This window comes from Ascaphus truei, chromosome 17 (genome assembly GCF_040206685.1).
Source record: "Ascaphus truei isolate aAscTru1 chromosome 17, aAscTru1.hap1, whole genome shotgun sequence".
Taxonomy (NCBI): Eukaryota; Metazoa; Chordata; class Amphibia; order Anura; family Ascaphidae; genus Ascaphus; species Ascaphus truei.
The window spans coordinates 23,774,534-23,801,007 of record NC_134499.1 but is presented as its reverse complement, the minus strand read 5'-3'; the positions used below and the strand labels follow the sequence as shown (position 1 = coordinate 23,801,007).

The 26,474-nt window shown below is 44.5% G+C and overlaps 1 protein-coding gene across 2 annotated transcripts; it reads left to right on the top strand.

Annotated features, from left to right (window-relative positions):
* Positions 1-709: 709 nt before the first annotated feature.
* TMF1 (TATA element modulatory factor 1) lies at positions 710-25,806 on the top strand. Of its 2 annotated transcripts, XM_075574285.1 has the most exons (18): positions 710-978; positions 7,279-8,483; positions 8,908-9,011; positions 9,880-10,006; positions 10,740-10,845; positions 11,549-11,691; positions 14,249-14,415; positions 15,133-15,289; positions 16,428-16,520; positions 16,710-16,866; positions 18,399-18,591; positions 18,669-18,731; positions 19,358-19,427; positions 19,893-19,985; positions 20,907-21,026; positions 21,613-21,765; positions 22,679-22,804; positions 24,651-25,806. In XM_075574285.1, exons 1-18 carry the CDS (start codon positions 837-839, stop codon positions 24,792-24,794), a joined length of 3,363 nt encoding a protein of 1,120 aa, XP_075430400.1. In that variant the 5' UTR covers positions 710-836; the 3' UTR covers positions 24,795-25,806. The 2 variants fall into 2 exon arrangements, with proteins under 2 accessions (XP_075430400.1, XP_075430401.1); XM_075574286.1 differs by lacking the exon at positions 18,669-18,731.
* The last annotated feature ends 668 nt before the right edge of the window (positions 25,807-26,474 follow it).

Genomic DNA, 26,474 nt, shown 5'->3' with positions numbered 1-26,474 from the left:
ACGTATTCCCGATGATACCTGTACAGTATTTGAGTTGTCACTATCATTTTGTTGTACACCCCATAAGACCCAACACCAGGCTAAAAGTTGGACATTTACTTCAGAACATTAGCTACAGAAAACATACACTCGCACAAACGCAAGTGACTAAAGGAAAGATACAGCCCACAGTGCATGCAGGAAAAAATATTCTCACTAATTGGTCTTGGGAACATGTTGTGAATTTTATTTTCTGATGTACCCCCTCGATCAGGGCTTTTAACTGGTGGCCTGTGGACCAAAGTGCCTAGATGTGGCCCTTAGGACTTTCTGCCCCAGCTAATTTCATAGAAGTTGCTTAAATATCTAGGTACAGTATTTCACACAAACTCCCTAGTAACTTTAAATAATGAAAATGTATATAGGACAGCGGTTTATTAATCCTTGCATAATGCTGACATATAATTTTTCGTAAGATTTTCAATGCATCAAAAATTAGATTACAGTAACACACCCCACCCAATTTAAACATATATTTAGAATTAGAAAGGTCTCTATGGGGACTAAAACGTAGATAACTCTAAATAAACAATTACATTATAATAGTGGGTATAAATGTAATACATACATTAATATAATATATACTGTACACTACACGGTGCAGCTCAGCCCACTGGACACGTGGCCGCCCCGCCCCTTGTGACTGCAGCGGTCGCGGGGAGATGATGTCACAGCGGGGTTTGTTTACTGCGACGTGTCGGGGAAGCGCTGAGGAGACGCGGTGCCCGGAGCCCGGGATCCCGCCGGTGTGCCCGCCGCCTGGGCCCCGGGGGAGAGGGAGTGTGCGAGTCGGCAGAATGAGCTGGTTTAACGCTTCGCATCTCTCCAGCTTCGCCAAGCAGGCGCTGTCTCAGGCGCAGAAATCCATCGACAGGGTGCTGGACATCCAGGAGGACGAGGCGGCCTGGGCCGGCGCCATCATCCTCCCGTCTGAGGCGGGTACGTGAGGAGTAGGCCCTCGCCTGCTGCGTGACCGTGCGGGTCTGGGGAACAGTCGCGTGTCTTTCTGAGTATAGCTCTCTGTCTCTCGCCCAGTATCCCCCAGTGGGCCTGGGTTGCTCGCCCAGTAGGCCGCTGTCATTAGCACCTTGTGCAATCTGCTTCAATTACCGTGGGCGTGTTCTACATATGTAAAGGAACTAAATTGAGGCACTCTCTGTATATCGCTGCCTCAGTCCTGCGTGTCTCTGTATATCGCTGCCTCAGTCCTGCGTGTCTCTGTATATCGCTGTCACCAGCCCTGCGTGTCTCTGTATATCGCTGTCACCAGCCCTGCGTGTCTCTGTATATCGCTGTCACCAGCCCTGCGTGTCTCTGTATATCACTGCCTCAGCCCTGCGTGTCCCTGTATATCACTGCCTCAGCCCTGCGTGTCTCTGTATATCACTGCCTCAGCCCTGCGTGTCTCTGTATATCACTGCCTCAGCCCTGCGTGTCTCTGTATATCACTGCCTCAGCCCTGCGTGTCCCTGTATATCACTGCCTCAGCCCTGCGTGTCCCTGTATATCACTGCCTCAGCCCTGCGTGTCTCTGTATATCACTGCCTCAGCCCTGCGTGTCCCTGTATATCACTGCCTCAGCCCTGCGTGTCTCTGTATATCACTGCCTCAGCCCTGCGTGTCTCTGTATATCACTGCCTCAGCCCTGCGTGTCCCTGTATATCACTGCCTCAGCCCTGCGTGTCTCTGTATATCACTGCCTCAGCCCTGCGTGTCTCTGTATATCACTGCCTCAGCCCTGCGTGTCCCTGTATATCACTGCCTCAGCCCTGCGTGTCCCTGTATATCACTGCCTCAGCCCTGCGTGTCCCTGTATATCACTGCCTCAGCCCTGCGTGTCTCTGTATATCACTGCCTCAGCCCTGCATGTCTCTGTATATCACTGCCTCAGCCCTGCGTGTCTCTGTATATCACTGCCTCAGCCCTGCGTGTCTCTGTATATCACTGCCTCAGCCCTGCGTGTCTCTGTATATCGCTGCCTCAGCCCTGCGTGTCTCTGTATATCACTGCCTCAGCCCTGCGTGTCTCTGTATATCGCTGCCTCAGCCCTGCGTGTCTCTGTATATCGCTGCCTCAGCCCTGCGTGTCTCTGTATATCACTGCCTCAGCCCTGCGTGTCCCTGTATATCACTGCCTCAGTCCTGCGTGTCTCTGTATATCGCTGTCACCAGCCCTGCGTGTCTCTGTATATCGCTGCCTCAGCCCTGCGTGTCTCTGTATATCACTGCCTCAGCCCTGCGTGTCTCTGTATATCGCTGCCTCAGCCCTGCGTGTCTCTGTATATCACTGCCTCAGCCCTGCGTGTCCCTGTATATCACTGCCTCAGCCCTGCGTGTCTCTGTATATCGCTGCCTCAGCCCTGCGTGTCTCTGTATATCGCTGCCTCAGCCCTGCGTGTGTCTGTATATCACTGCCTCAGCCCTGCGTGTGTCTGTATATCACTGCCTCAGCCCTGCGTGTCCCTGTATATCACTGCCTCAGCCCTGCGTGTCTCTGTATATCACTGCCTCAGTCCTGCGTGTCTCTGTATATCACTGCCTCAGTCCTGCGTGTCTCTGTATATCACTGCCTCAGCCCTGCGTGTCCCTGTATATCACTGCCTCAGCCCTGCGTGTCTCTGTATATCACTGCCTCAGTCCTGCGTGTCTCTGTATATCGCTGTCACCAGCCCTGCGTGTCCCTGTATATCACTGCCTCAGCCCTGCGTGTCTCTGTATATCACTGCCTCAGCCCTGCGTGTCTCTGTATATCGCCGTCACCAGCCCTGCGTGTCTCTGTATATCGCCGTCACCAGTCCTGCGTGTCTCTGTATATCACTGCCTCAGCCCTGCGTGTCTCTGTATATCACTGCCTCAGCCCTGCGTGTCTCTGTATATCACTGCCTCAGCCCTGCGTGTCCCTGTATATCACTGCCTCAGCCCTGCGTGTCTCTGTATATCACTGCCTCAGCCCTGCGTGTCTCTGTATATCGCTGCCTCAGCCCTGCGTGTCCCTGTATATCGCTGCCTCAGCCCTGCGTGTCCCTGTATATCGCTGCCTCAGCCCTGCGTGTCCCTGTATATCGCCGTCACCAGCCCTGCGTGTCTCTGTATATCGCCGTCACTAGCCCTGCGTGTCTCTGTATATCACTGTCACCAGCCCTGCGTGTCTCTGTATATCACCGTCACCAGCCCTGCGTGTCTCTGTTTATCGCCGTCACCAGCCCTGCGTGTCCCTGTATATCGCCGTCACCAGCCCTGCGTGTCCCTGTATATCGACGTCACCAGCCCTGCGTGTCCCTGTATATCGCCGTCACCAGCCCTGCGTGTCCTTGTATATTGCCGTCACTAGCCCTGCGTGTCTCTGTATATCGCCGTCACCAGCCCTGCGTGTCCCTGTATATCGCCGTCACTAGCCCTGCGTGTCTCTGTATATCGCTGCCTCAGTCCTGCGTGTCCCTGTATATCGCCGTCACCAGCCCTGCGTGTCCCTGTATATCGCTGTCACCAGCCCTGCGTGTCCATGTATATAGCTGTCACCAGCCCTGCGTGTCCCTGTATATAGCTGTCACCAGCCCTGCGTGACCCTGTATATCGCCGTCACCAGCCCTGCGTGTCCCTGTATATCGCCGTCACCAGCCCTGCGTGTCCTTGTATATTGCCGTCACTAGCCCTGCGTGTCTCTGTATATCGCCGTCACCAGCCCTGCGTGTCCCTGTATATCGCCGTCACTAGCCCTGCGTGTCTCTGTATATCGCTGCCTCAGTCCTGCGTGTCCCTGTATATCGCCGTCACCAGCCCTGCGTGTCCTTGTATATTGCCGTCACTAGCCCTGCGTGTCTCTGTATATCGCCGTCACCAGCCCTGCGTGTCCCTGTATATCGCCGTCACTAGCCCTGCGTGTCTCTGTATATCGCTGCCTCAGTCCTGCGTGTCCATGTATATCGCCGTCACCAGCCCTGCGTGTCCATGTATATAGCTGTCACCAGCCCTGCGTGTCCCTGTATATAGCTGTCACCAGCCCTGCGTGTGTCTGTATATCGCTGTCACCAGCCCTGCGAGTCTCTGTATATCGCTGCCTCAGTCCTGCGTGTCTCTGTATATCGCCGTAACCAGCCCTGCGTGTCCCTGTATATCGCCGTCGCTCATCCTGCGTGTCCTGTATATGTCGCTCATCCTGCGTGTCCTGTATATGTGTCGCTCGTCCTGTGTCCCTGTATATGTGTCGCTCGTCCTGTGTCCCTGTATATGTGTCGCTCGTCCTGTGTCCCTGTATATGTGTCGCTCGTCCTGTGTCCCTGTATATGTGTCGCTCGTCCTGTGTCCCTGTATATGTGTCGCTCGTCCTGTGTCCCTGTATATGTGTCGCTCGTCCTGTGTCCCTGTATATGTGTCACTAGCTATGCATGTGCCTGTATATCTCTTTCGCCCGCCCTGAGGGTTAAGTAGGAGAGTATGTTTATGGCTGTGATTAGCTGGATGATGTCATTATTATTTATTCTCTATGCAGTGCCACCCATGAACGTAGCTCTTTATATCGCATGCCGACATTTAAATACAGGGCGGGGATAGGAGCATTGGAAGAAAGCAAATATTTACACTTTTTTTATTCATTAACTTATACTTTAGATTTTTCATGCACTCACAATTCCTTAGTGCCTTCCTGCTTTATTATTAGTAGCGGCTTTAAATCTTGTTAGTAAAATGCTGATGTCATTAAAGAAGGCAAGCAAATCCACCTACAAAAATGTCAAAGAATTACATTTATCTATCTCTATCTATCTATCTATCTATATATATATATATATAATCTCAAACCGTTGTATGTATGTCACGTCTGTCTGTCCTGTGTCTCCCTGGGTCTAGGGGCAATCGCATTGGACCTTTGGCCCGTCACTCCGCCTCAGGCCAATGAGATGGCTCCCTTGGCCCGCCCGACCCCACCTCTCATTGGCCGGTGTGGTCACACACACTCACTCACTCACCCTCACACACACCACTCACCCTCACACCGCGTGCTCCTCTCCAAGATGGCCTACCACACGATGTGCAGCAGCCCAGGTAAGACAATACACCCTGCGCCTCACACCCCTCCCGCAGGCGTGTCGCCTCACCCTTACACCCTGCGCCTCACACCTTACACCCTGCGCCTCACAACCCTCCTGCCTCACACCTTAAACCCCTGCCGCAGAACACCCCTGCGCGTCCCGCCTCAACCGCCCAGGAACAAGCGGCGGAGCAGCCGGCCGGGGGAGCGCACCATTGCATCGCGCCTCAGGCCAGGACCACACATGGCGCTTCCTGCCGCCGCCTGCATGCACCTCCATTGGCCGGACGACCCATCGGGGGAGCAAGCGGCCGGCGGGGGGGGGAAGCGGCCGAGCCATCGGGGGGGGGGGGAGAGGCCCGAGCCATCGGAGAACAAGCAGGGAGGGCGGCCAGCGGGGGAACGGACGCCCGGACGGGGGGGGGGGGCAAGCGGATACATAAATTATGACAATACATATTCCCCCTTCCACTCCCTTCCCCCCCTTCCACTCCCTTCCCCCCACCTCCACCTTCACCCCCCCTCCATTCCCTCTCCCCCCCTCCACTCCCTCCCCCCCTCCACTCCCTCCCCCCCTCCACTCCCTCCCCCCTTCCACTCCCTCCCCCCCTCCACTCCCCCCCCCTCCACTTCCCCCCCCTCCACTCCCCCCCCCTCCACCCCCTCCTCCACCTCCACCCCCCTCTGCCTTTCACCCGGCCGCCTCTGCCTCACAGCTGCCGCACGCACTCAACACACACCTGTCGCCACTCACACACCTGCTGCCTCCCGCCCAATACGCACCGACATCACTGACCCGCCGCCTCACACCCTAGCAGGACCCCCACTCACAGACAGCACTCACAACCCACGCGCCTCCCGCCGCCTCACACCCTAGCAGGACCCCCACTCACAGACAGCACTCACAACGCATGCGCCACCCGCCGCCTCACACCCTAGCAGGACCCGCACTCACAGACAGCACTCACAACCCACGCGCCACCCGCCGCCTCACACCATGGCAAGACACAGTCATCATATTTTTACATCTCTTATGTCACCAAAATATACATTGTACTGTGGTGTCTTTACAATAAACCATTTTTAAACAACAACATCGTATTACATTTTATTCCATCTTTCTTTTCAACATTATTATCCAACCTTTACAACAAATAGTCACCTATTGTTCCACGATTTATAAATAATACTACCCATTATGTGTTTACATCCCGGGCAACGCCAGGTATATCAGCTAGTGTACATATATATGTAACAAAGGCCACTGCTACTATAGGCAATTAGTAATGGAAATATTACAATGTTTAAAACCACCTATTTAAGACTATAGTTACTAAATTGCAAAAACCATGATCAGTAATTAAATAGCAATCAAGTGAAAAGCACGTTATTTTCTTTAATAACTACCAGCTCTCATCGTCCACGTTTTAATTGAATTGTGCTTCCGCTCTTTTCTTTGCCGGAGTCGCCAGCAATATTGGTTTGTGTGTTCGTGTTAACATGTTACATTACTGCTTGTGCATTGATATGTGGATATTGAACATGATATGTGTTGTTTTCAAATGCAGCCATCTGAGTTTTATTGCTTAACTTGAGCCGCAGGGAGCGAAAATCCTCGGCGCCTAAAAATGTGAACCTGGCGCCTATGCTGCGGTGCGGACTGACCTGCCAGTCATTAGTGCAATCGGCAACAGTACAAACTATCCTGCTTTGCGAGTGCGGTGATAGCCGCTCCCCTAGCATACACTCTGGTTCCGGCATTTGCCAGGAATCCTCAGCGTGCAATGTGGGGTATTGCGCTTTATCTTGTGGTAACTGTATATTTCAAGTCACTGGCAGTTCATGCCAGAGCGAGAACAGTACCCTGCATGGCCGATGCGTATTCATAAGTTAGAGTTGCATGAAAGTCGCAGTGCTCACTTTATCTGACAAGCCAGGTTATGTAGTAAAAGTATATTGTAGGCTGTACATTTTCTGTGATATGTAGAAATAAATGTTACATATTATTTTAGCCTTAATTATTTGAACAATGTGGTCTTAAACTATCCAAGAAAATGTTAATTATATAGAAGAGTTTTAGATAAGGTTGCACTCATTTTTGTTACCGTGGTAATTATCTAAATTTATTATTGCACAAGTGCTACTGAAATTGGAAGATTTGACATAGTATATGCATTCTGTCAAATGGTCACTCTTATTTTCTTTGTTTTTTAGGCAGCGGTCCACCTATTAAAGGGAGCTGGGAAAATTCAAACTGGGGGGGGAATTCGGAAGAATCTGAAACGCAGGTGGTGCTATCCCCAACTGCGATCACCTCGCCTGTAAGAAGAACAGTAGTGGATGAATCTGAGAATTTCTTCGGTGCCTTTCTCTCTTCTGCGGAGGTGAATCCTGTCACAGAGCTTTCTGTGGTATCCAGGCCTCCAACCAAATCACAAAGACCCAAAGAAGAAGTAAAAAGTGTTTCACCACAATCCATACACACAGCCAAGCCGGAAAATGAACCAGAGACCAAGCTACAAAAGACAGAACAATGTGCAAGTCCAACACAAGATTTGGAAACACCTGGTATACCTGCAGAGCAACTAGTGTTAGAAAATATAGAGGTTACTGAGGAGGAAAAATGTGACATTGAAAAGGCTAGTCAAGATTCTGATGGAAGTTCTGAAGACCTGAAAGATCATGTGGTTCTGGAACCCAGGCCTGAAGGAGAATCCAGCAGCCCTTCTCCAACGGTTATGCCTGAAAATAAGGACAATTCACTAGATGCTAAAGATGAAAAGCATGAAGATCGGCAGAGCAACACCCCATCACCACCTATAAGTACTTTCTCCTCCGGGACCTCCACAACCAGTGATATTGAGGTGTTGGACCATGAAAGTGTGATAAGCGAAAGCTCGGGCAGCTCAAGGCAAGAAGTCTCCGATTCCAAAGCAAGCCTCCATTTAATGCAGACTTCCTTTCAGCTTCTGTCTCCCTCCGCCTGTGCAGAATACAACCGCTTAGATGAGTTTCCAAAGCTCACCGAGAGCTGCTCTTCCTCCGATGCATTTGAAAGGATAGACTCTTTCAGCGTACAGTCCCTGGACAGCCGCAGTGTAAGTGAAATCAATTCTGATGATGAGCAATCAGGGAGAGGATGTACTTTGGTATCCACCGGCGTCGGCAGGTCCTCTCCAAAGGCTGATGGAACCGACGCTGTAGAAAGTAAATCTGACCAAGAGCTGAATGAAACGCTAGTTGTGCACTCCTCTGAAGAAATAGAAATGGAAGAAAGCGGAAGGAGTGCAACCCCTGTGAACTCCGAGCAGCCGGATGCTATTCAGGTGCATGAAGCAGAAGATCTCAATCAGGAAGTGTCACTGGAGTTTCAGGTGGCTGAGCCAAAGGTTTATTACACGGCTGAAGATATGCAGAAGGTAAACTGGGGAGGGGGGAGGGAAATAACAGCAAGGAGGCTGCAGTAATAATTCCTTGCTTTATAGAAAATTCACTCTGCTTCTAATGTATATCTCTGCCAAATGGACAACAGGAATCCACCTTTCTACAGGGTAGACACTGTATCTGTGCATCTCTCTCTCACACTCTCACACACACACACACACTGCGTGATTAGTAGGGGGGGGGGGGAAGTGTGTGGGCCACTCTTCCCCACTCCTGTGGTGCTGCTGCGGGGACATGGCGCGCTGAGCGCTCTCTAAACTTTTAAACTGTGTGTATTCAGATATGTATGTGTATATACAAATGCACTGTTTTTTGGTTTAAAGATAAGTGAACATCACTTAACCATAGCCATCAAATAATAATCAGTGCCAGCCTATGACTGTTTTCTATTGTTTAAAGATAATTGATGAACTTACAAACCGGTTGGAAAAAAGGGAAAACCAGCTATTGTCAGTAAGCAAAGAAAAAGCAAACCTAGAGGAAGCCTGTGACAACATGAAAGAGTAAGTATTCACATGTAACCTTTCTATCCCGCCGTACACTTCCTTTTTTTATCATCTACATCAGGGAGGCTTAAGACCCCAAAACAGGTCAGGTCTTGAAGCTATCCATGCTTCAGCACAGGTGATGCAGTCTTCGACTAAACCACTGATTGAGCCACCTGTGTTGAATCTTGGATATCTTTAAAACCTGACCTGTTGGGGAGATCTTGAGGACTGGAGTTGAGCACTACTGGTCTAGATTGCAGAAGACACAGGGCTCTGTATCGGGAGGTAGGTGTGCGCTGACGCAGCTGCCTAAAAACAATGGCATTATTTTCTGCCTGAAACCCGACCTCGTTATAAAGGGTATTTCTAATGTTGTAGAATTTGTTGCACGCTGCGCTGGTATTCTGCGCTAATAAGACTTGCACCGGCTTTAAGGTCCCAGAAAAAAAACAATGTTTAGTACATAAACCAGTGCTGATATGCACATGTAACCCCACCCTAACTCCTCTCACTTGCTCCATAAAACCCACATCCCGACGCAGACATACCCGAAAATGGGTCAACTAAGATTTACAGATGGACATAGTCTGGCACGTGTATATCCGTGCAAATTGCGACAAAAAAAGCATCTTTGCTGCAACGTTTTGCCTTTGATACAGAGCCCATAGTTCTTCCCATGCAGGGATGTCTTTCTGTCTCCAGTAGTTGAGCAGTGATGTAACTTACAAAGTGTTATAGAAATGTCATTTATGTAATAAGGGTGGTGTAATCTAGAGATCATAACAGTGGTACAGGAGTTCAGATGTGCTTTTGTAGCTGAAAGCATGTAGCAATACAACGTTCTAAAGGCAATAAGGCATATTTCTTGGTTATGTTGCTGCAGTGAAATGATAAGAGTGCAAGAGGAAAGTAACAGTATTTCATCGCTGAGAGAAGAATTTACACATCGGATCGCAGAAGCTGAAAGAAGAGCCCAGGTAGCATGCAAAGAGAGAGACGCAGCAAAAAAGGTAATTAAGGCTCCACTGTGTGTGTGTGTGTGTGTGTGTGTGTGTGTGTGTGTGTGTGTGTGTGTGTGTGTTAATAAAGTGTGGCTGTCTTCGTCTGGGCACTGGCATTATATACTTTTTGATTTTGTAATTGTAGAATAAAAATGAGCTTGCTTTGCATTAATTTCTGAGTAAAAAAACACAATGGAATAAATTGGCATACTATAAGTGATACTGTACCAGAATATTTATACCCTTCTGTTCCCACACAGTGTACAGATATTTTGGTGCATAATATTTCTGATGTTCCTGGGGCATAAACATATTCCATTGTGTTCCCTATAGAATGAGTTACTTTAGTTGTTCCCATCATACTGTAAATTCCTCCCTTCTTGGCTTCTTTTCTAACCATTATACATAGTGTAAATATGTAATGTTATTATTGTGTAAATGTTCACGTTTTCACTTGGATAACATTGTCCTATCTAATGTTAACGATTTACGATGGCCCTCTAGTCGAGTCTATGTTGCTGTTATTTTGATAGATGCACAGAATGTGTCAATTTAAGCAGGTATTGACTATTGCGGCCTGAAATGAGGCCTCGTCTGTGCAGCTTTAAGCCGCATGAGCTACCCAGGTATTTCTGGCAATATACTGCAACCCGTGGCTTCATTTGTTGTGAATGAATAGTGGACTATGAGCCCTATAATGTGTAATATAGATTCACTTTTGACCTTCCTCTTTAATTCCTAGGAAGTAAAGTGTATGAAAGATGAATTATCCACAAGATTAAACTCTAGTGAAACGGCTGAAATAATGAAAGAGAAGGATGAGCAAATTAAAGGCTTACTGGAGGAAGGTATGTGACATCTATCATATACTGTATGTATATCGGGCATGTTCATTGACTTGCAAAACAGGACAATGAGGGAACCAGCACTTAAATCACTTAAATATACATATTCACAATTTTGTTCTTCAAAAAAAACCATTTAAAATATATATTGTAATGAATAACATTAGAATAATTAAATTTTCGAGTGCTAATCCCCCCCCCCTGGTTTTGTATTATTTTTGGCCCTTATGGGGTGAAGTAGATGTATAGTTTGGTTTAGATACAGGGAGGTCTATTGGGTTCTTTATTGATTTGGTTTGTGTTAAACCTTTTCCCTTCAAATGTGAAAAGAAAAGCGTGAGCATTGCGATGACGTGTGTGAGAGTTATATTAAACACACGGGGCGATTTGGTGTGACGATTTGGTGTGACAGGTTAGTACTCGGATTGCAAAAGCAATTCCATTGGATTATACGACTTCACGACAGCTTTCAATACTCGATACAAATAAACAATTGTATTTTGTGCACAAAGGAGGAAGATTTAACATTTGCAGCCAGCACCTTCTATGCAATCACGTAGGAAATATTACACCCAGCGCATAAAAGTTCTGGTAACGGTTCTGGAACTGGGTAAGGAATAGATCTGGCAATGCATTAGTGATATCTTACGGATCGGGCGACTAGGGTCCTCATCCTCCACCAATGCTACCCGTCCTGTTTTTATAGGGGAGAAGCTTTCAAAACAACAATTACACAACTCCAACATTATCAAGAAGTTACGCGTGAAGGAAAAGGAACATGAAAACATCATAACCAAACAGACCAAAAAGATCCGAGAGCTTGAAGAAGAATTGCAGCTTTTAAAACAGGTCGGTTTTTAAATGTTCTCTTAAATACAGTAAAGTTTATATAGCTGCATATCAATATTTTTTTTTATTCTTTCGGTAATAAAATGTTAGATTTGACTTGGACACTTAGACCACGTATCATCGGATTCACTGGTTATTTTTTATCTTGAATGCAAATGATTTCTTGTGGGCTGGAAAAACGACTGTTATGGGGCTAGACAAATAATGATATAAAAAACAATATATATATATATATATATATATATATATATATATATATACACACACAGTGGTCGACAAATCACCAAAAAATCTACTCGCCGAACAAAAAAATGTACTCGCCACCTAGTACCAAACGTGTGCTGCTTGGGCCAATAGGAGCTCGCCACGATGTTAAATCCACTCGCCCGGGGCGAGCAAATTTATAGGTTTGTCGAACACTGTATATATATATATATATATATATATATATATATATATATATATATATATATATATATATATATATATAGATATATATATATATATATATATATATATATATATATAGATATACTGTATATAGAGATACTGGCTTTTGCCAGATTTTAATTGCACTACCCACATAAGCTCATGCTTTATTTAACCCCCTTTCACTTTTTTCACTTGTCCATAGGACAGCTATTACATATATAGTGTAGGTACCTGCATTAAACGGTATGCCTTGACGTGGCATGCAGGCTTATAAACACTTTGGCCAAAGGGTTTAACTAAATACCCTTTTTCATGAGAATATTATTTTATTTTAGCCTAATTGGTAGGAGCGCAGGAATCGTTCTTTTTGTTTTTCTATATGTTAAAGCCTATCTTTTTACCTGCAGCAAACTTCTATAGGGAGGAGCGCAGTATTATGTACAGTTTTCACAAATATATATATATATATATATATATATATATATATATATATATATATATATATATATATATATATATATATATATATATATATATATATATATAATTATTATTATTTTTTTTTTTTTTCTCTCATTAATTGTCCATCGCATATGGTATTTAATTTCAATTTTGAGGTAATACACTAGAGCAGCATTCGTGTCTATTCCCTTTCTTTCACGTGTAACTTCACCACGATCCACGGAGAACAATCCCACAGCAACGCAGATTTTCCAGATTGCCAGCTGACGTTGGGTTTGAATTCACACGCTTAGTTTGTGACATTCTCATTGTCAAGTGCCATAAGAGTCGTTTTTCCAGCCCAGTTTACTCTCTGGCTTCCAATGAAATCAGCCAACTTTTCAGGCAGCTCATGGTCAATGAATATTGAATTATTTCATGTGAACTTTTAAATGTTTTTTTTGGCACTGTTTATCTATATTACTAGCGTTAAGCACTAATTTTCTTTTCACTGATTTTCCATGTAATGTTATTTTGTGCTACGGTGGAGAATACTCTAAATCGGGATTTCAGGAAACTTTTAAGTCAGCGCCCCCCTTCCTGGTCTTGCACCACCCCCCACCTACCTGTTCTCCGGCGTTTTCTGATGCCATAACGTCATGTGGCATGGCAATGCGACGTCATATGACCCCGTGGCGGCATTTGACGACGTGTCGTCAGAAGCCGCCGGAGACCAGGTAAGTTGGTTACAGAAGCCACATGCGCGCTTCCCGGCATTCAATTAAAATGCTTTGGGGAAGAATGTGGGGCCTCTGTAAGTGCCGTGCCCCCCCCAGAAAGTTTTGTGCCCCCCAGGTTGCTGCTCTAAATTATATACCCATGTAAACATTTCAGTGTTTAAAATTATTCGTTTTTGGTTGAAAAGTAAAATATGCGTCTCCACAACCGGCCTTATTAAGTTCTGCAAGTCCTTTGAGGGAATTGCAGCCTAAATGTTATAGATTGATGGGCTGATGAATGCTGGAAAGGTTTGGGTGGGAAATGGGTCCCTCAAACATAATTTGCAGCGGTTTTAAAGGAGCAATCCAAGCTGGGTTTTTTTCCCTTTATTTTTTAATACAGGTTTGAAGCCGGGGGGTCTCCGGAGCTGAACCACATTCATTTCAGCTCAGGGGACCTCCTGCTCCCAGAGATACTTAACTCCGAAGGGGGTGCCGGTATTTCCTGCAGTTTTCAGCTTCCGTGTTACATGGGACAATAGGAAGCCCCACCGGGTGATGTCACAGCTTTCTATTGGCCCACAGGGCGTAGGCGCGTCCTTATAGTGAACCCTGGTGTGCCTACTGTTACCCACTACAGAGGTAAGTTCCTCTGGAAGCAGAGGGGCCCTGGAGCCGAAATGAATGGGGTTCAGCTCCGGAGACCCCCTGCTTCAATCCTGTATTAAAAAAAATGGCATGGACTGCCTCTTGAAATCTCTTATCCACTGATGTTTTAAATTAAAATTATACCTTGTTTATTTTTGTTATTTTTTGGATCATTACGCTATGACCCATTATTAATTTGTCTCAAATTTCATTTTGTGCTTCTACATGCATCTGCTAGCAAATCTTTTAAATGTTTCCAGTGCAATTGTTGCATGCTTTGGGAGAAAGTGGGATAACTAAACTGCTTTTCCTTTTAGGCATTTGATGATAAGGATGAGGTTGAGAAACAGCACAGAGACAGCATCAGGAAGCTCAGCAGTGCGGTCGAAAGGCAAGACAAAGATCTTGGACGACATCAGGTCGACCTGGACGACCTTCAAGAAAAAAATCGCAGTCTCCAGTCTGCCCTTGATGGCGCCTACAGGTAAGGAGAGAGCCGAGAGCAGTTATGTGAATGTTTATCCACCACAAGCCGTTTTCTATGAGTAAAACATATATTATATAACATTTGTTACTATATAAACCATAAAGCAAAGCTCTATGATGTTACCTTTGTCAGTTTTGTCAATTAAAAATGCATGTGTGTAATTCGTATTGGTGAGAATCCAAGTCACCCGTGACCTTTTTCTAGCCGAGAGGCAAATATGTTCATAAAGTGAATTGTTCTCTTAGGTAAGCAAGACCTGAGAGGATTGCATCTTTTATTTTCACCTTTTTATAGGTCACAGCCATTCTTAATATCTGAATCATAGGAATGAACTTTAGAGTCCACAAGAACTATATAAACTAGCACTGGATCATATACCCCTGAAGAAGTGTCTCCCCTGGGGACCGAAACCTTGGGACTCTTGCATGACACTTGCTATGCTTTAAATCGTTTTATGTTTGATCTCTAATCCAGTGCTGGATTATCTAGTTCCTACGGACGCTACGGTTTGTTACTATGGTTTTCTTCCTCTGCCGAGCTCGGAAGCGTCTTCAGGGACATTTGATTTATCCATACGTTGTGTGGTTTCCCTCCCTGTTTGAATGACCTGTAATATCTGGATCATAGATTGTAGGTTTTATTGCCTTGTAGCTTTGCTCACTTGTTTTTATATCGGCCTACAATAAAAGGTGTGTTTCTGCCGACTGTTTTTAGAGAGCTTGCAGAACTGCACAAAGCAAATGCAACAAAAGCCAGTGAGGCCCAGGAAGTTGCATTAAGTTGTGAGATCAGAGCAAAAGGAGAGCTGTGTGTTGCATTGGAGAAAGCCAAGGAGGAGTCTCAGCAGCAGCAAGAGGCACTGGGGATCCAGGCAAGTGTGTTACAAACAGTCGTTACAAACAGTAACGCACATTCTTTAATGTCGGATCTTTTAAGCAGACGTGGGCGAAGGTGTTGAAATTTGGTTTGCAGGTTTCTTTTTGCATTTTTGCGATACTCGAATATGGTTTTGAAATATTTTCTTGTTCTCCAATTTAGTATTTTTAAATCTAAAAAAAAAAAAAAAAAATCTAGTGGAGACTTTTTTGGAACTAATAAATTTGCGAATATTCAAACACGCGGGGAAAATGATACATTTGCAGCGAATACAAATTCCGGCGAACAGTTTGCCCATCTCTATTTTTAAGGGATTAACATGAGAGTTCTTGATCAATGTCTTTTTGTACAGAGCTTTATAAACCAAATGGATGCTTTGTGCAGTTGTTGGAAGAAAACAAACAGTGAGGTTTTGCAAACTCTGCACACCATATTTTCATCTATGACGAGCTCTTCCGTTGGTCCTTTTAATGCAGCAATTCAAGCATTTTTTTTTTTACCCAGGATTGAAGCAGGAGGTCTCCGGAGCTGAACCCTATTCATTTCAGCTCCAGGGACCCCCTGCTTCCGGGGATGCTTACCTCCTTAGTTGGTGCCGGTAGCTGCTATGCTCGGCTACCAGGGTTCACATTATGGGGGCGTTTCAAAGCTACCACGCCCAGTTGGCCAATAGGAAGCCGTAACGTCACCCGGTTCGGCTTCCTATTGGCCCGTGTGACGAGGGCGCTTTAAACCCCAGTTAGCTTAGCTGGAGTGGCTACCGGCACCCTCTGCGGAGGCAATTATTCCTGAAGCAGGGGACACTGAGTTGAAATGAATGGGGTTCAGCTCCAGAGACCCCCTGCTTTAATCCTGTGTAGAAAAAAATAATTAAATAAATAATAGGTATCACAACCTACAAACGTGGGCTAAAACTACCCCTCCCCTCCTCCCCACTTTGGATTTATACATTTTTAAATTGTGGTAATGTATATTTTACTGGTTTTTTTGCCCGCAAACATTCTACATTTCTCCAGGACTAATACAGTAATGCCCCAATGCATTTTCATGCAGTTTTTGCATATGAAGTTTCCGTAAGCGTATTTATGCCGTGTGGTCTCTTAACTGAAATGTTTTCTTTGTTACAATTGTAGGTAGCCGATCTGAGACTGGCACTGCAACGCGCAGAACAGCAAGCAGCGAGGAAGGAGGACTACCTGCGCCAGGAAATTGCTGAATTACAGCAGGTACGTTTTGAGTTGGTAGATCTGCATGGAATTGCTATATGGGATTTCATTTTTAGGCAAGAACTACCATTGTTTAAATAACTGTCTCCCACTTCAGGCTGAATGCAGAATAGGTGACCCTTGTATTATGTGACCCTTGCATTACAAAAAACAAAGTGAAATCCAAAGGTGGTGTTTTTAATATTGCAGAGACTCCAGGAGGCCGAGACCCGAAACCAGGAGCTGAGTCAAAGTGTAACATCTGCCACTAGGCCGTTGCTTCGCCAGATCGAAAATCTCCAAGCAACCTTAGCAGCCCAAACCTCATCCTGGGAACATTTGGAGAAGAATCTTTCTGATAGACTCAGTAAGACACACTGACTGCCCATAAACCCCACCTCCTCCTTACCGTACGCTTTGATGCAGTCTTCCCTTTGCTCAGGAAGATTTTAGCCCCATTCACATAAATGGCATTTGAATCTTCCTAAAGTGTGAATATGGTCATCTAAGGCAGAGGTGCGCAGACTTCCTGTGCTGCGCCCCCCAGCCGGCTCTCCCCACCTCCCTTCCCCCATACCTTTTAATCCGGCATCAAACGACGCCGCTGGGGTCGTATCACGTGACCCCAAAGACGCCACGTTGCTATGGGGATAATTCGTCCGAGTCGGCTGAATTTTGTCGAGTTAGAGCACCGGCGCACAAACTGGGGGGCGCAAGATTATTCAGGGGGGGCGCAGCAGTTGCAGGGGTCCCATGCTCTTCCCCCAAGGCATTTTAATTAATGCCGGGGGATCGCGTGAGGCCTCTGCAACTTCACTTACCATGGCGATGCGTCGCCGAAGAGAATGTAATGCGGCATCAAATGACGTCGCGTGGCCATGTGACATCACATTGTCATGGCAACGTGACATCACGTGACCCTGCGACGTCATTTGACGCCGGGGGGGAGGGGCGGCGCAAGCAGGGAGGGAAAAAGGAGGGGGGGGCGCGAGTAGGAAAGATTGCGCAGCGCTGAGTTAGAGGCCTCGCGCTGAAGAGCGCGAGTCCTCTGTAACCGCTGAGCCCCCCCTGATGGGCGTGCCCCCCAGTTTGCGCACCCCTGGTCTAAGGGGCAGATTTATCAAGCTCCGATGCCAAGTATCACAGCTGATCTGGCAGTTAATACCGAATCAGGTGCTATATCCCATATCAGAGCTCGATACATACCGGCATACATCGCTTATTAAGTACTTGGGTATTTTTTTTTAAATTAAAGTACAACCAGAATCCGCCTCAAGCATTGCTATGAGAGGGCTTTCTAAATATGCACAAATACAGTACTATACCAATGTGAAAACTCTGAGTGATGATCATAATCACGGCCAAATATCAGAGGGATCCGTTGCAAACAAAGCATTCCCTGGAAGTTACGTGATCCATTCTGTGTACGTACAACAGGTCAACCGTGACGCCTGGACTGAACTCTTCACCAACAGCAGCTGTTTGCATTGTTCTTTGTTTGCTAAATGCCAACATCAGATTTATTTTGGGTAAAATGTATTTTTATTGCTAGGTTTACATTTTAACGCGTTCGATTCTCAATGTGGAACAAGAACAATGGAAAAAGGATTGCATGTTTTTGTTTGTGCCGTATTCTTCCTTTTATACCTGAATAGCACTTTCAGCTCATTATTCCTTTCTATTTCTGTTACCTACATTTTCTGTTGCTAATTGACATGCCCAACAATGTTGGCCTCTTAGCTTTGCTCACCAGCACTTTGTTTTAGATGTTGCCAAACCATGCCTTAACACAAGATCCATTTGGGGTTTCTGTAATACAGAAGATTTGCTCAGATCCTCCCAGTAGGATGTGTGCAGTGTCACTGACAATATTCGTCACTTGCTTTTACTTTCCAATAGCGGAATCCCAGACGTTGCTGGCATCTGCAGTAGAAAAAGAACGGGCGTGCACAGAAGAACTTCTTTCCATCAAGACTCACATGTCATCCATTGAATCTCAGAACAGACTGCTTAGGCAAGAAAAAAACAGGCTCCAGGCTCAATTAGAATTGGAGAAATCCAGGTTAACAAACATGGAAGAGGAGCACAGCAGGTGTGTGTGTAACGTCATTATCACTAGGTCACAGCAAAACAGAATCAGAAAAACGTGAAGCAGTATTTTCTTTGCAGGTTTGTTACACCCCACTCTCCGATTGCTCCTCCTGAAGACTACTCCTCCAGGAATCCTTCTAAGTAAACGTTGCCTTTCATTTACGCTGTTTGTATGTTACTCCTAACCTGAACTATAATGGCGACAACATATGTAGTTGCGGAGGATTTGAAATCTGCAGACTTTTCGCTGAAGTTTTTTGTGACAAATTTCACGTAGCACAGTTCAACACATTTGCACAACTGAACTCACGTGACCCTTTATACTGTTCTTTTTGTGCATTTTTATTTGGACAGTGGGAATCAAAATAAAGAGACATTGTTGGGGAAACAAAATGTTGTGAAGACATTTGCACATCTTTATTTAGGAAAGCAGGGGGTGCTCAACTTCTGTCCTCAAGGGCTGCCAACATATCAGGTTTTGAGGATACTCCTGCGTCAGCACAGGTGGCCACATGAGCCACTGATTTAGCTACCTGTGCTGAAGCAGGGATATTCTCAAAACCTTATCTGTTGGCGGCCCTTGAGGACTGGATTTGGCCATCCCCGGTGTAGAGTTTGTTGTGGCACATCTAAAGCTTTTATCCTGTATTCATTGAAAAACAAACCAGTACAAATGTTTATTTCCAAGTCTTGGCGCCGGCCACTTATCTAAAGAAATAACCATTAAATGCTTCTCTCTCTTTATTTTTCCCTACCCCTTCTTAAAGAAATCAGGTGGAATTGGAAAATCTGAGGCTAGAGCAGAGAAAAACCCTGGAAGAAGCAAGGAGAGAAAAGGTCTGTTATTGGTATATGTGGATATAGTTCTCCTAATTTTTCCAAAATTGCCTCTCTTTATTTAGTTCATTGCAAAAGTTCACTTTTTTAAATTTATTTATATGTATATATCATGTTAAAAATGGTTTTTGAAGCAAAAAGTGGCACTGTGTGCTCATTTGCATGTCATTCCCCAGAATCCCTTGCTGCAGTGGAAGTGCTGGGTGCTGGGTGATAATGGTGAAAGGCGGGGTTGCAGACCTGCCTAAGACATGCAGATGAGCATACAGTTGTATTTACATTTGTGTGTGTATATATATATATATATATATATATATATATATATATATATATATATATATATATATATATATATATATATATATATATATATATATATATATATATAGGTTTGTCGAACACTGTATATATATATATATATAATATATATATATATATATATATTAAAAAAAACATTTTTTTAAGACCCTTTTAACTAGTCAACTGGAAATGGAGAAAATGAGAGTGGAGCAAGAGAAGAAAAAGTTGCTGCTTTCGCAGGAAGCGGTTAAAGAAAAGGTATTGCACATTCTTCCTTGAGTATTATTATTTTTTGGAGGGTTTCAGGACAAATTGCAAAGTCTGCAAGATTAAAACAAATCTTTTCAAATATTACAAGTGAACAAAATGGGGAAATATAATGTTTCTCCCTCAAAGGAGCAATTCCCATTTTTTTAAATTATTTTTTTTTATACAGGGGTCTTTGCAGCTGAACCCCGCTAATTTCAGTCCCAGGGACCCCCTGTTTCCAGAGATACTTGCCTCCAAAGGGGGTGCCAGTATCGCTCTGCGGTTTAAAGCTCCCGCGTCACGCAGGCCAATAGGAAACTGCACTGGGCAACGTCACGACTTCCTATTGGCCCGCAGGATCTGGGAGCTTTGAAATTGGCCTGCAGGGAACCCTGGATGCGAGCCGGAGCGGCTACCGGATACCCACTACGGAAGTAAGTATTTCCAGAAGCAGGTGGTCCCCAGAGAGGAAATTTAATGGGGTTCAGATCCAGTGACCCCCTGCTTCAATCCAATGTAAATAAATGGCTTGGATTGCCGCTTTAAGGACAACTTTCCCAGTGACATTTAGATTGAGTATGAAACTGTGTTTCTAAAAGCTTCTGAGACGCTACAAATGCCAAGGATGGCAATAAGCCACTTTAACCCTTTGGGCGCCCCACAGATGTAGCTACTACGTCATAGGCTCGGGCAATCCCGGGGCACAATGACATAGTAGCTACATGCCAATCTCCTCCGTTTCTGTGGAGTGCAGAATGTGATCTATGAGGATGTGTCACGGATATGGAGGACGCCTCCCCTTCCGTCATCGGTCATCAGTCACGTGGTCCCCTCCGGCCCGCAAAGGGTTAAGTCGTCCTATTCTTGTACTCTCTGCGTTTGTCCAGTTGCACCTTTTGTGTTATTGATGTGGTTTTTTTTTTTTTTAAGGAGCGTAAATCTTACGTTTTTCCCTCTGCGGAGACTGGCGCAAGTACCCCAACATTGTCACGCTCGAGTTCGATCAGCGGGACCGACATGTCCGGCCTTCAGGCATCGTTCATCTCGCAGGTAGGGAGATCTGACTTCTTTATAATGTAGTGTAGGTTTACTGTTCCCGGGTTGTAGGGATAATTATGTGCGCATGAGTTGGTAGTTGTACATTATTTAATTTATTTTTTTCCTTTTTCTGTTATTGAGTCTGTGTGCAAGAATATGCAGTATAGTAAATATATATAATAATGTTATTGCTATGGATTACAGTGCAAGTGCGGTAGTTAGTGAATGAAGTTGAAACCGGTTATATACCTATAAATAAGTATTTGGTACCCAATGGGGAGTGTAGGCCCCCCTACCCAAATGACTCTGGTGTATTGTAATATCACAGAAATGTGCATATTATGCAGAGCGGTTCTGAAATTGCATCTAAACAGTCAATAGTGCGTATGTATTTCTGAAATAATGTGCAGACTCTTCATTGAGGACTTTCTGATTTGGATTAATGAAGTCCTGATGTCTTGCATATCCCCACACTCCAGCTCTAAAATCCGTTTAGTCTCAGGAGACAACATTAGGTTGAATGTATTTATAAAACCCACTTTTATGGAGCACAATCCTTCTTTGCGGCCAATGTTCTTCTGTTTGTCTTTCAATGCAGGATGATTGCCACGATCACTCTTATAGTTTAATGAGTATGTCGGCGGCTGGAAGTAATCTGTATGAGGCTGTAAGGCTGGGAGCTGGCTCAAGTGTGATTGAAAACTTACAGTCTCAGTTGAAACTTCGGGAAGGGGAGATTGCTCAGTTGCAGGTAAAACAAAAAAAATTCTGGTCGCATTAGATTTACATCTGATTATTTGGCTAAATATTTTGTAAAATGTATATCTTTATTGTTTTACCCAAGAAAATAGACCACTTTAGAAAGGAACTGGGAGAGAATAATGCTCAATATATTGCTCAGTGACCGAATATTCTTTAGATTTATTAAAATTGTGCTAAAGATTGGTACCGGCTAGTACATCTGGGACCCAGTACACTGCAGAAGGGCTTAAATCTGCTGTCTCCCCTCCGTTTCATTACCTGGACAGAAGCAGTGGGTTCTTGCAACAGAACCGTGTTCATTTCAGCTCCATGGACTCCCTTGTTCACTTATCGCTAAACATAGCGCTGATACTTCATAATATTTCTATACCCCAAGTCACACGGGCCAATAGGAAGCCTCCACTGATGCTTCCTATTGGCACGCGGGACACAGGAGATTTCAACGTGCTACTTTTAGCAGTAAGTATCTCAGGAGCCAGGCGGTCCCTGAAGCTGAAATTAACATGTGTCCGCTCCAATGATTCCTGCTTCCCATCCGGGTAAAGGGCGAGGGTTCAAAATAAAACGGATGGGGGTCTGGGCTGCTCCTTTGTTTTTTCCGAATGAGAACCCCCACCTCGTCCTTGTACGAGTTTAATATATATTTCAAGACCAGTGATTTATATAAGCTTTTATAAAGTAGAGTTCAAACATATGACGACAACACTGAGCAAATTCTTGTCACCTAATCTCACGCTAAATTAGTTTGTGCACTATTGTAACTGGGCAGGTTTAATCATTTTTGGTCCGAAGCTGGGATTTTATTTCTTTTTTTGAATACCAAGTTTCAACAACCTTTGAACTAAAATTGCTTGAAATACACTTTGTCATGCTTGTGTCACTAATAAACGTTTTAATTGCAGCTTGAAATTGGGAACCTGGAACGAACTCGCTCGATATTAGCTGAAGAAGTCGTTAAATTAAACAATCTCACTGATGAACTTGAGGAAAAAGTGAAGGAAATACCCAAACTCAGTGTGCAAATGAAAGTGAGTGAAAATGTCAGATTTGCCTGCATTTCTACCATGTGTAGATGAACTTTAATCATATAACGCATGAGATTATTATGGCAAGAACTGTAACATGTAGAGTCAACAAAATAAAGGTTCTAGTACATTTCTGTTAACCCCAAAAAGTTGAAGCAAAAAAGGTACTTGGTAGAGATTTGCAAAAATCTCAAAAGCATTTGCGAAATTGTAAGGGTTTCCCCCCCCCCCCCCCCCAAAAAAAAACCTCTTATTTCGAAACAGCCTGAAAGGGCTAATAATGTCGCCAAATTGGTAAGATTTCTGCGAAATATCGTCAGGTAGTGAGCTAAACATGTCGTGTGCCCTATCTATAGTCTTTGCATTAAGCAAATATCGTGATTTTTAGAGTTTCGCAATTTAACGCATTGAAATGAAATTACGATGCACATTGACTTGATGCATCGTCCGTGAGCCCGGCCTGAGGCGCGGCTATTTTCAGGATTTAAAAAAAGCGCCAATTTCGCTTGATATCAGGTTTTCACATCGCTACTATTTAGGGACAGCTGTTGAAGATAGACAAAATTACAGGCCATTGCAGTGCAACTCCAAGGGTGTGTGTGTTACTACCCTTTTCCAGAAGAGGGCGCTCTATGTACACTATCTTCTGTAGATGAAGCATGTTCTTAACAGATGGCAATATGCAGCCTCCTATAACGGACAAACAATGAGCCCGTAAGAAATGACAAAGGGAAGAATAAGGTTCCGTAGTATGTTTTGCTTTAATACATTTGGTGCAGTTCTGACCCTGTTTGTAGTTGGGAGACCTTAATATATGGCCCCCTCTGCACTTAAAGCAGCAATCTGCGCTGTTCCCAGAACCTGAGGGCCCTCGGAGCTGCTCTGTGGTGCTTTGACCTCCAGGGACCCCCTGTTTCCTGCAGTTCTTACCCCGGGCAGATATAAAGAGGTGTCGGGGCTCGCTCCGACCGCCAGTGGAAAGGACTTTCTATTGGTGACTCCATGGCCATATTTGTCATTTCTGAAACGGGGGTCCCTGGATGTCAGGGACTCCACAGTTGAGGTAAGATTATAACATATTTATATATTGGAAGAGATTGCTGCTTTAAAATAGCAATCCTGCCTAAAATCAATATATTATTTACAGCATTGGAACTAGGGTTTGCTCTGGAGTTAAACCACATTATTTTCAGCCCCGGGGACCCCCCTTGTGTCTTGAGATACCTGTGGAACCCGTGATCTTGGGTAGCCAGATATACCTCCCAAAAGTGGAAGAGAGAACTTAAAATAACGGGTTCAGTTCTGGAGGACCAGCTGGATCGATCCAATGCTAAAAAAGAAAAATAAACCACTTAGATCTTACCTATGCTTTAATTACAGGCGACGTACCCTTTGGAATGTTGGATAGTAAAAAATAACAATAGAAATGCATCCGTTTAAAAGATTAATTACAAGTATGTACTTAATGGAAAAAAAAAATTAAACGCTTACTGTGTACAGTCAAAAATACCACTTGTGCATTTGCATGTCTCAAAAAGATATGCAACCCTGTTTTTCCATATTATTGCCTCGCAAACCGTGCTTCCACTGCCACCACGGATTCTGGGTAATGACATGCAAATGATTAGTGTGTCACTCTTTATGGAACTTACTGTGAAAATGTTTTGTTCAAATCTCCCGGAGAGATTTGTTCTTATGCACCTTTTAATTCTCGTTCCCATCAGGTGTTACAGCAGCAAACGCTCATCTCATTTGGGAACTATTTTGTGATGAAACAGCAGCTGCACAACACTATAATGCTTGTACCTAAATGTCGCAGATAATAAACATAATGTATTGTGTGTTTCAGGATTTAGACCAGCGATACAACACCATCCTGCAGATGTACGGAGAGAAAGCGGAGGAGGCAGAAGAACTGAAACTTGATTTGGAAGATGTGAAAAACATGTATAGGGCTCAGATTGATGAACTTTTACAACAAAGACTACATTAGTTCCTGCTGCCATTCAAAACTCATGGAGATTAAACATGAAAAGCATTTTAAAATAAAGCTGTTTAATATGTAAATGTAGAAATCAAAACTATCTTGTATAAAAAAAAGAAGAAAAAAATAGTGTACATTAGAAAAAGTTTAAGTTTTGGCTTTTTTTTTTAAATTTTATTTACAAGCCCACGAGAAAAATAATCTCTTACATATACCTATATGTGTAGTCATTACTTAACATTAAATTATTTCTGTGTAATTAAATTCTTTGGTTTTGCAATAAATCAATTATTCATTTTTTGAGAGAGAATGAAAAGGGGCTTATTTTAATGTTTATACTTTATCAGTGGGGAGGGTTGGAAGTAAGGCTGCGGACAATTGTTAAAAGGTTTCATTGCTGTGGAAAAGGGGTGGCCAACTCCACTCTTCAAGGGTCACCAACAGGCCAGGTATTGGGGATATCCCTGCTTCAGCACAGGTCGCTCAATCAAGCTGTCATTCAACTGAGCCACTGATTGAGTCACCTGTGCTGAAGCAGGGATATCCTTAAAACCTAACCATTTGGTGGCCCTTGAGGACTGGAGTTGGCCGCCCCTGCAGTAGAAGGCTTCTAGCTATGAAGGGCATTAAATTGCATGTCTACAACACGCTGAAGGCTATACGTATATTCTGTATAATTTGTGCAGCTTTGAATCTGTGTATAACAATTGTCTCTTAGTATATAAAAAAAAAGGTTTTACAACAGTTCCATTCCCTAACTGCTTCTTACCAATATTATTAGTGGGGCCCACCACTAAGGCCCAAGGTTTGGGATGGACCATGCTGAACACTCCGGTCAGGCTGCTGGACGGTAGCTGACTTTACCCCCTAAACAAAATGGCACCCTGGCAAAACTGCATGTAAATGCTTGTCACTTTAATTTGGGTCACGGGGTGGGAAAGTGTTGGAAAATGTGATCCTTCAAAAACCTCTTTGTTTTGGCCTTCCTTTGGATTAAAAAGATATCTATATAAAAAAACAAGAGGACTTCGTATGGATTCTTTCATACACACCGATATATATTGTATTGTTTTGTATGTCTTTATAGCACCATTAACTAACAAATAATACAAATAACAGATCATGGGAATAAGTGCTTCAGGCATAAAAGTAACATTTCCTGCTCCGAAGAGCTTACAATCTAATTGGTAGGTAGGAAGAATGTACAGAGACAGTAGGAGGGCATTCTGGTAAGTGCGTCTGCAGGGGGCCAAGGTTTATGTATGAGGTGTAGAGTATTTAGCCACGATACATGTATGCTATTTTAAGCAGGTGGGTCCTAAAGGTGGATAGAGAGGGTGCTAGTCCGGTATTGAGGGGAAGGGCATTCTAGAGGTGTGGGGCAGTCAAGTGAGAGGTTTAAGGCGGGAGAGGGCTTTAGATACAAAGGGGGTAGAGAGAAGACATCCTTGAGCAGAATGCACGAGTCGGGATGGTGCATAGAGAGAAATTAGGTCTGAGATGTAAGGAGGGGCAGAAGAGTGTGACGCTTTAAAAGTGAGGAGAATTAGATGCAGGATTTGATAGGAAGCCAGGAGAGTGATTTCAGCAGGGGAGATGCTGAGACAGATTTAGGAAAGAGTAGAGTGATTCTGGCAGCCGCGTTTAGGATAGATTGTAGGGGAAACAGGTGAGAGGCTGGACAGCAGG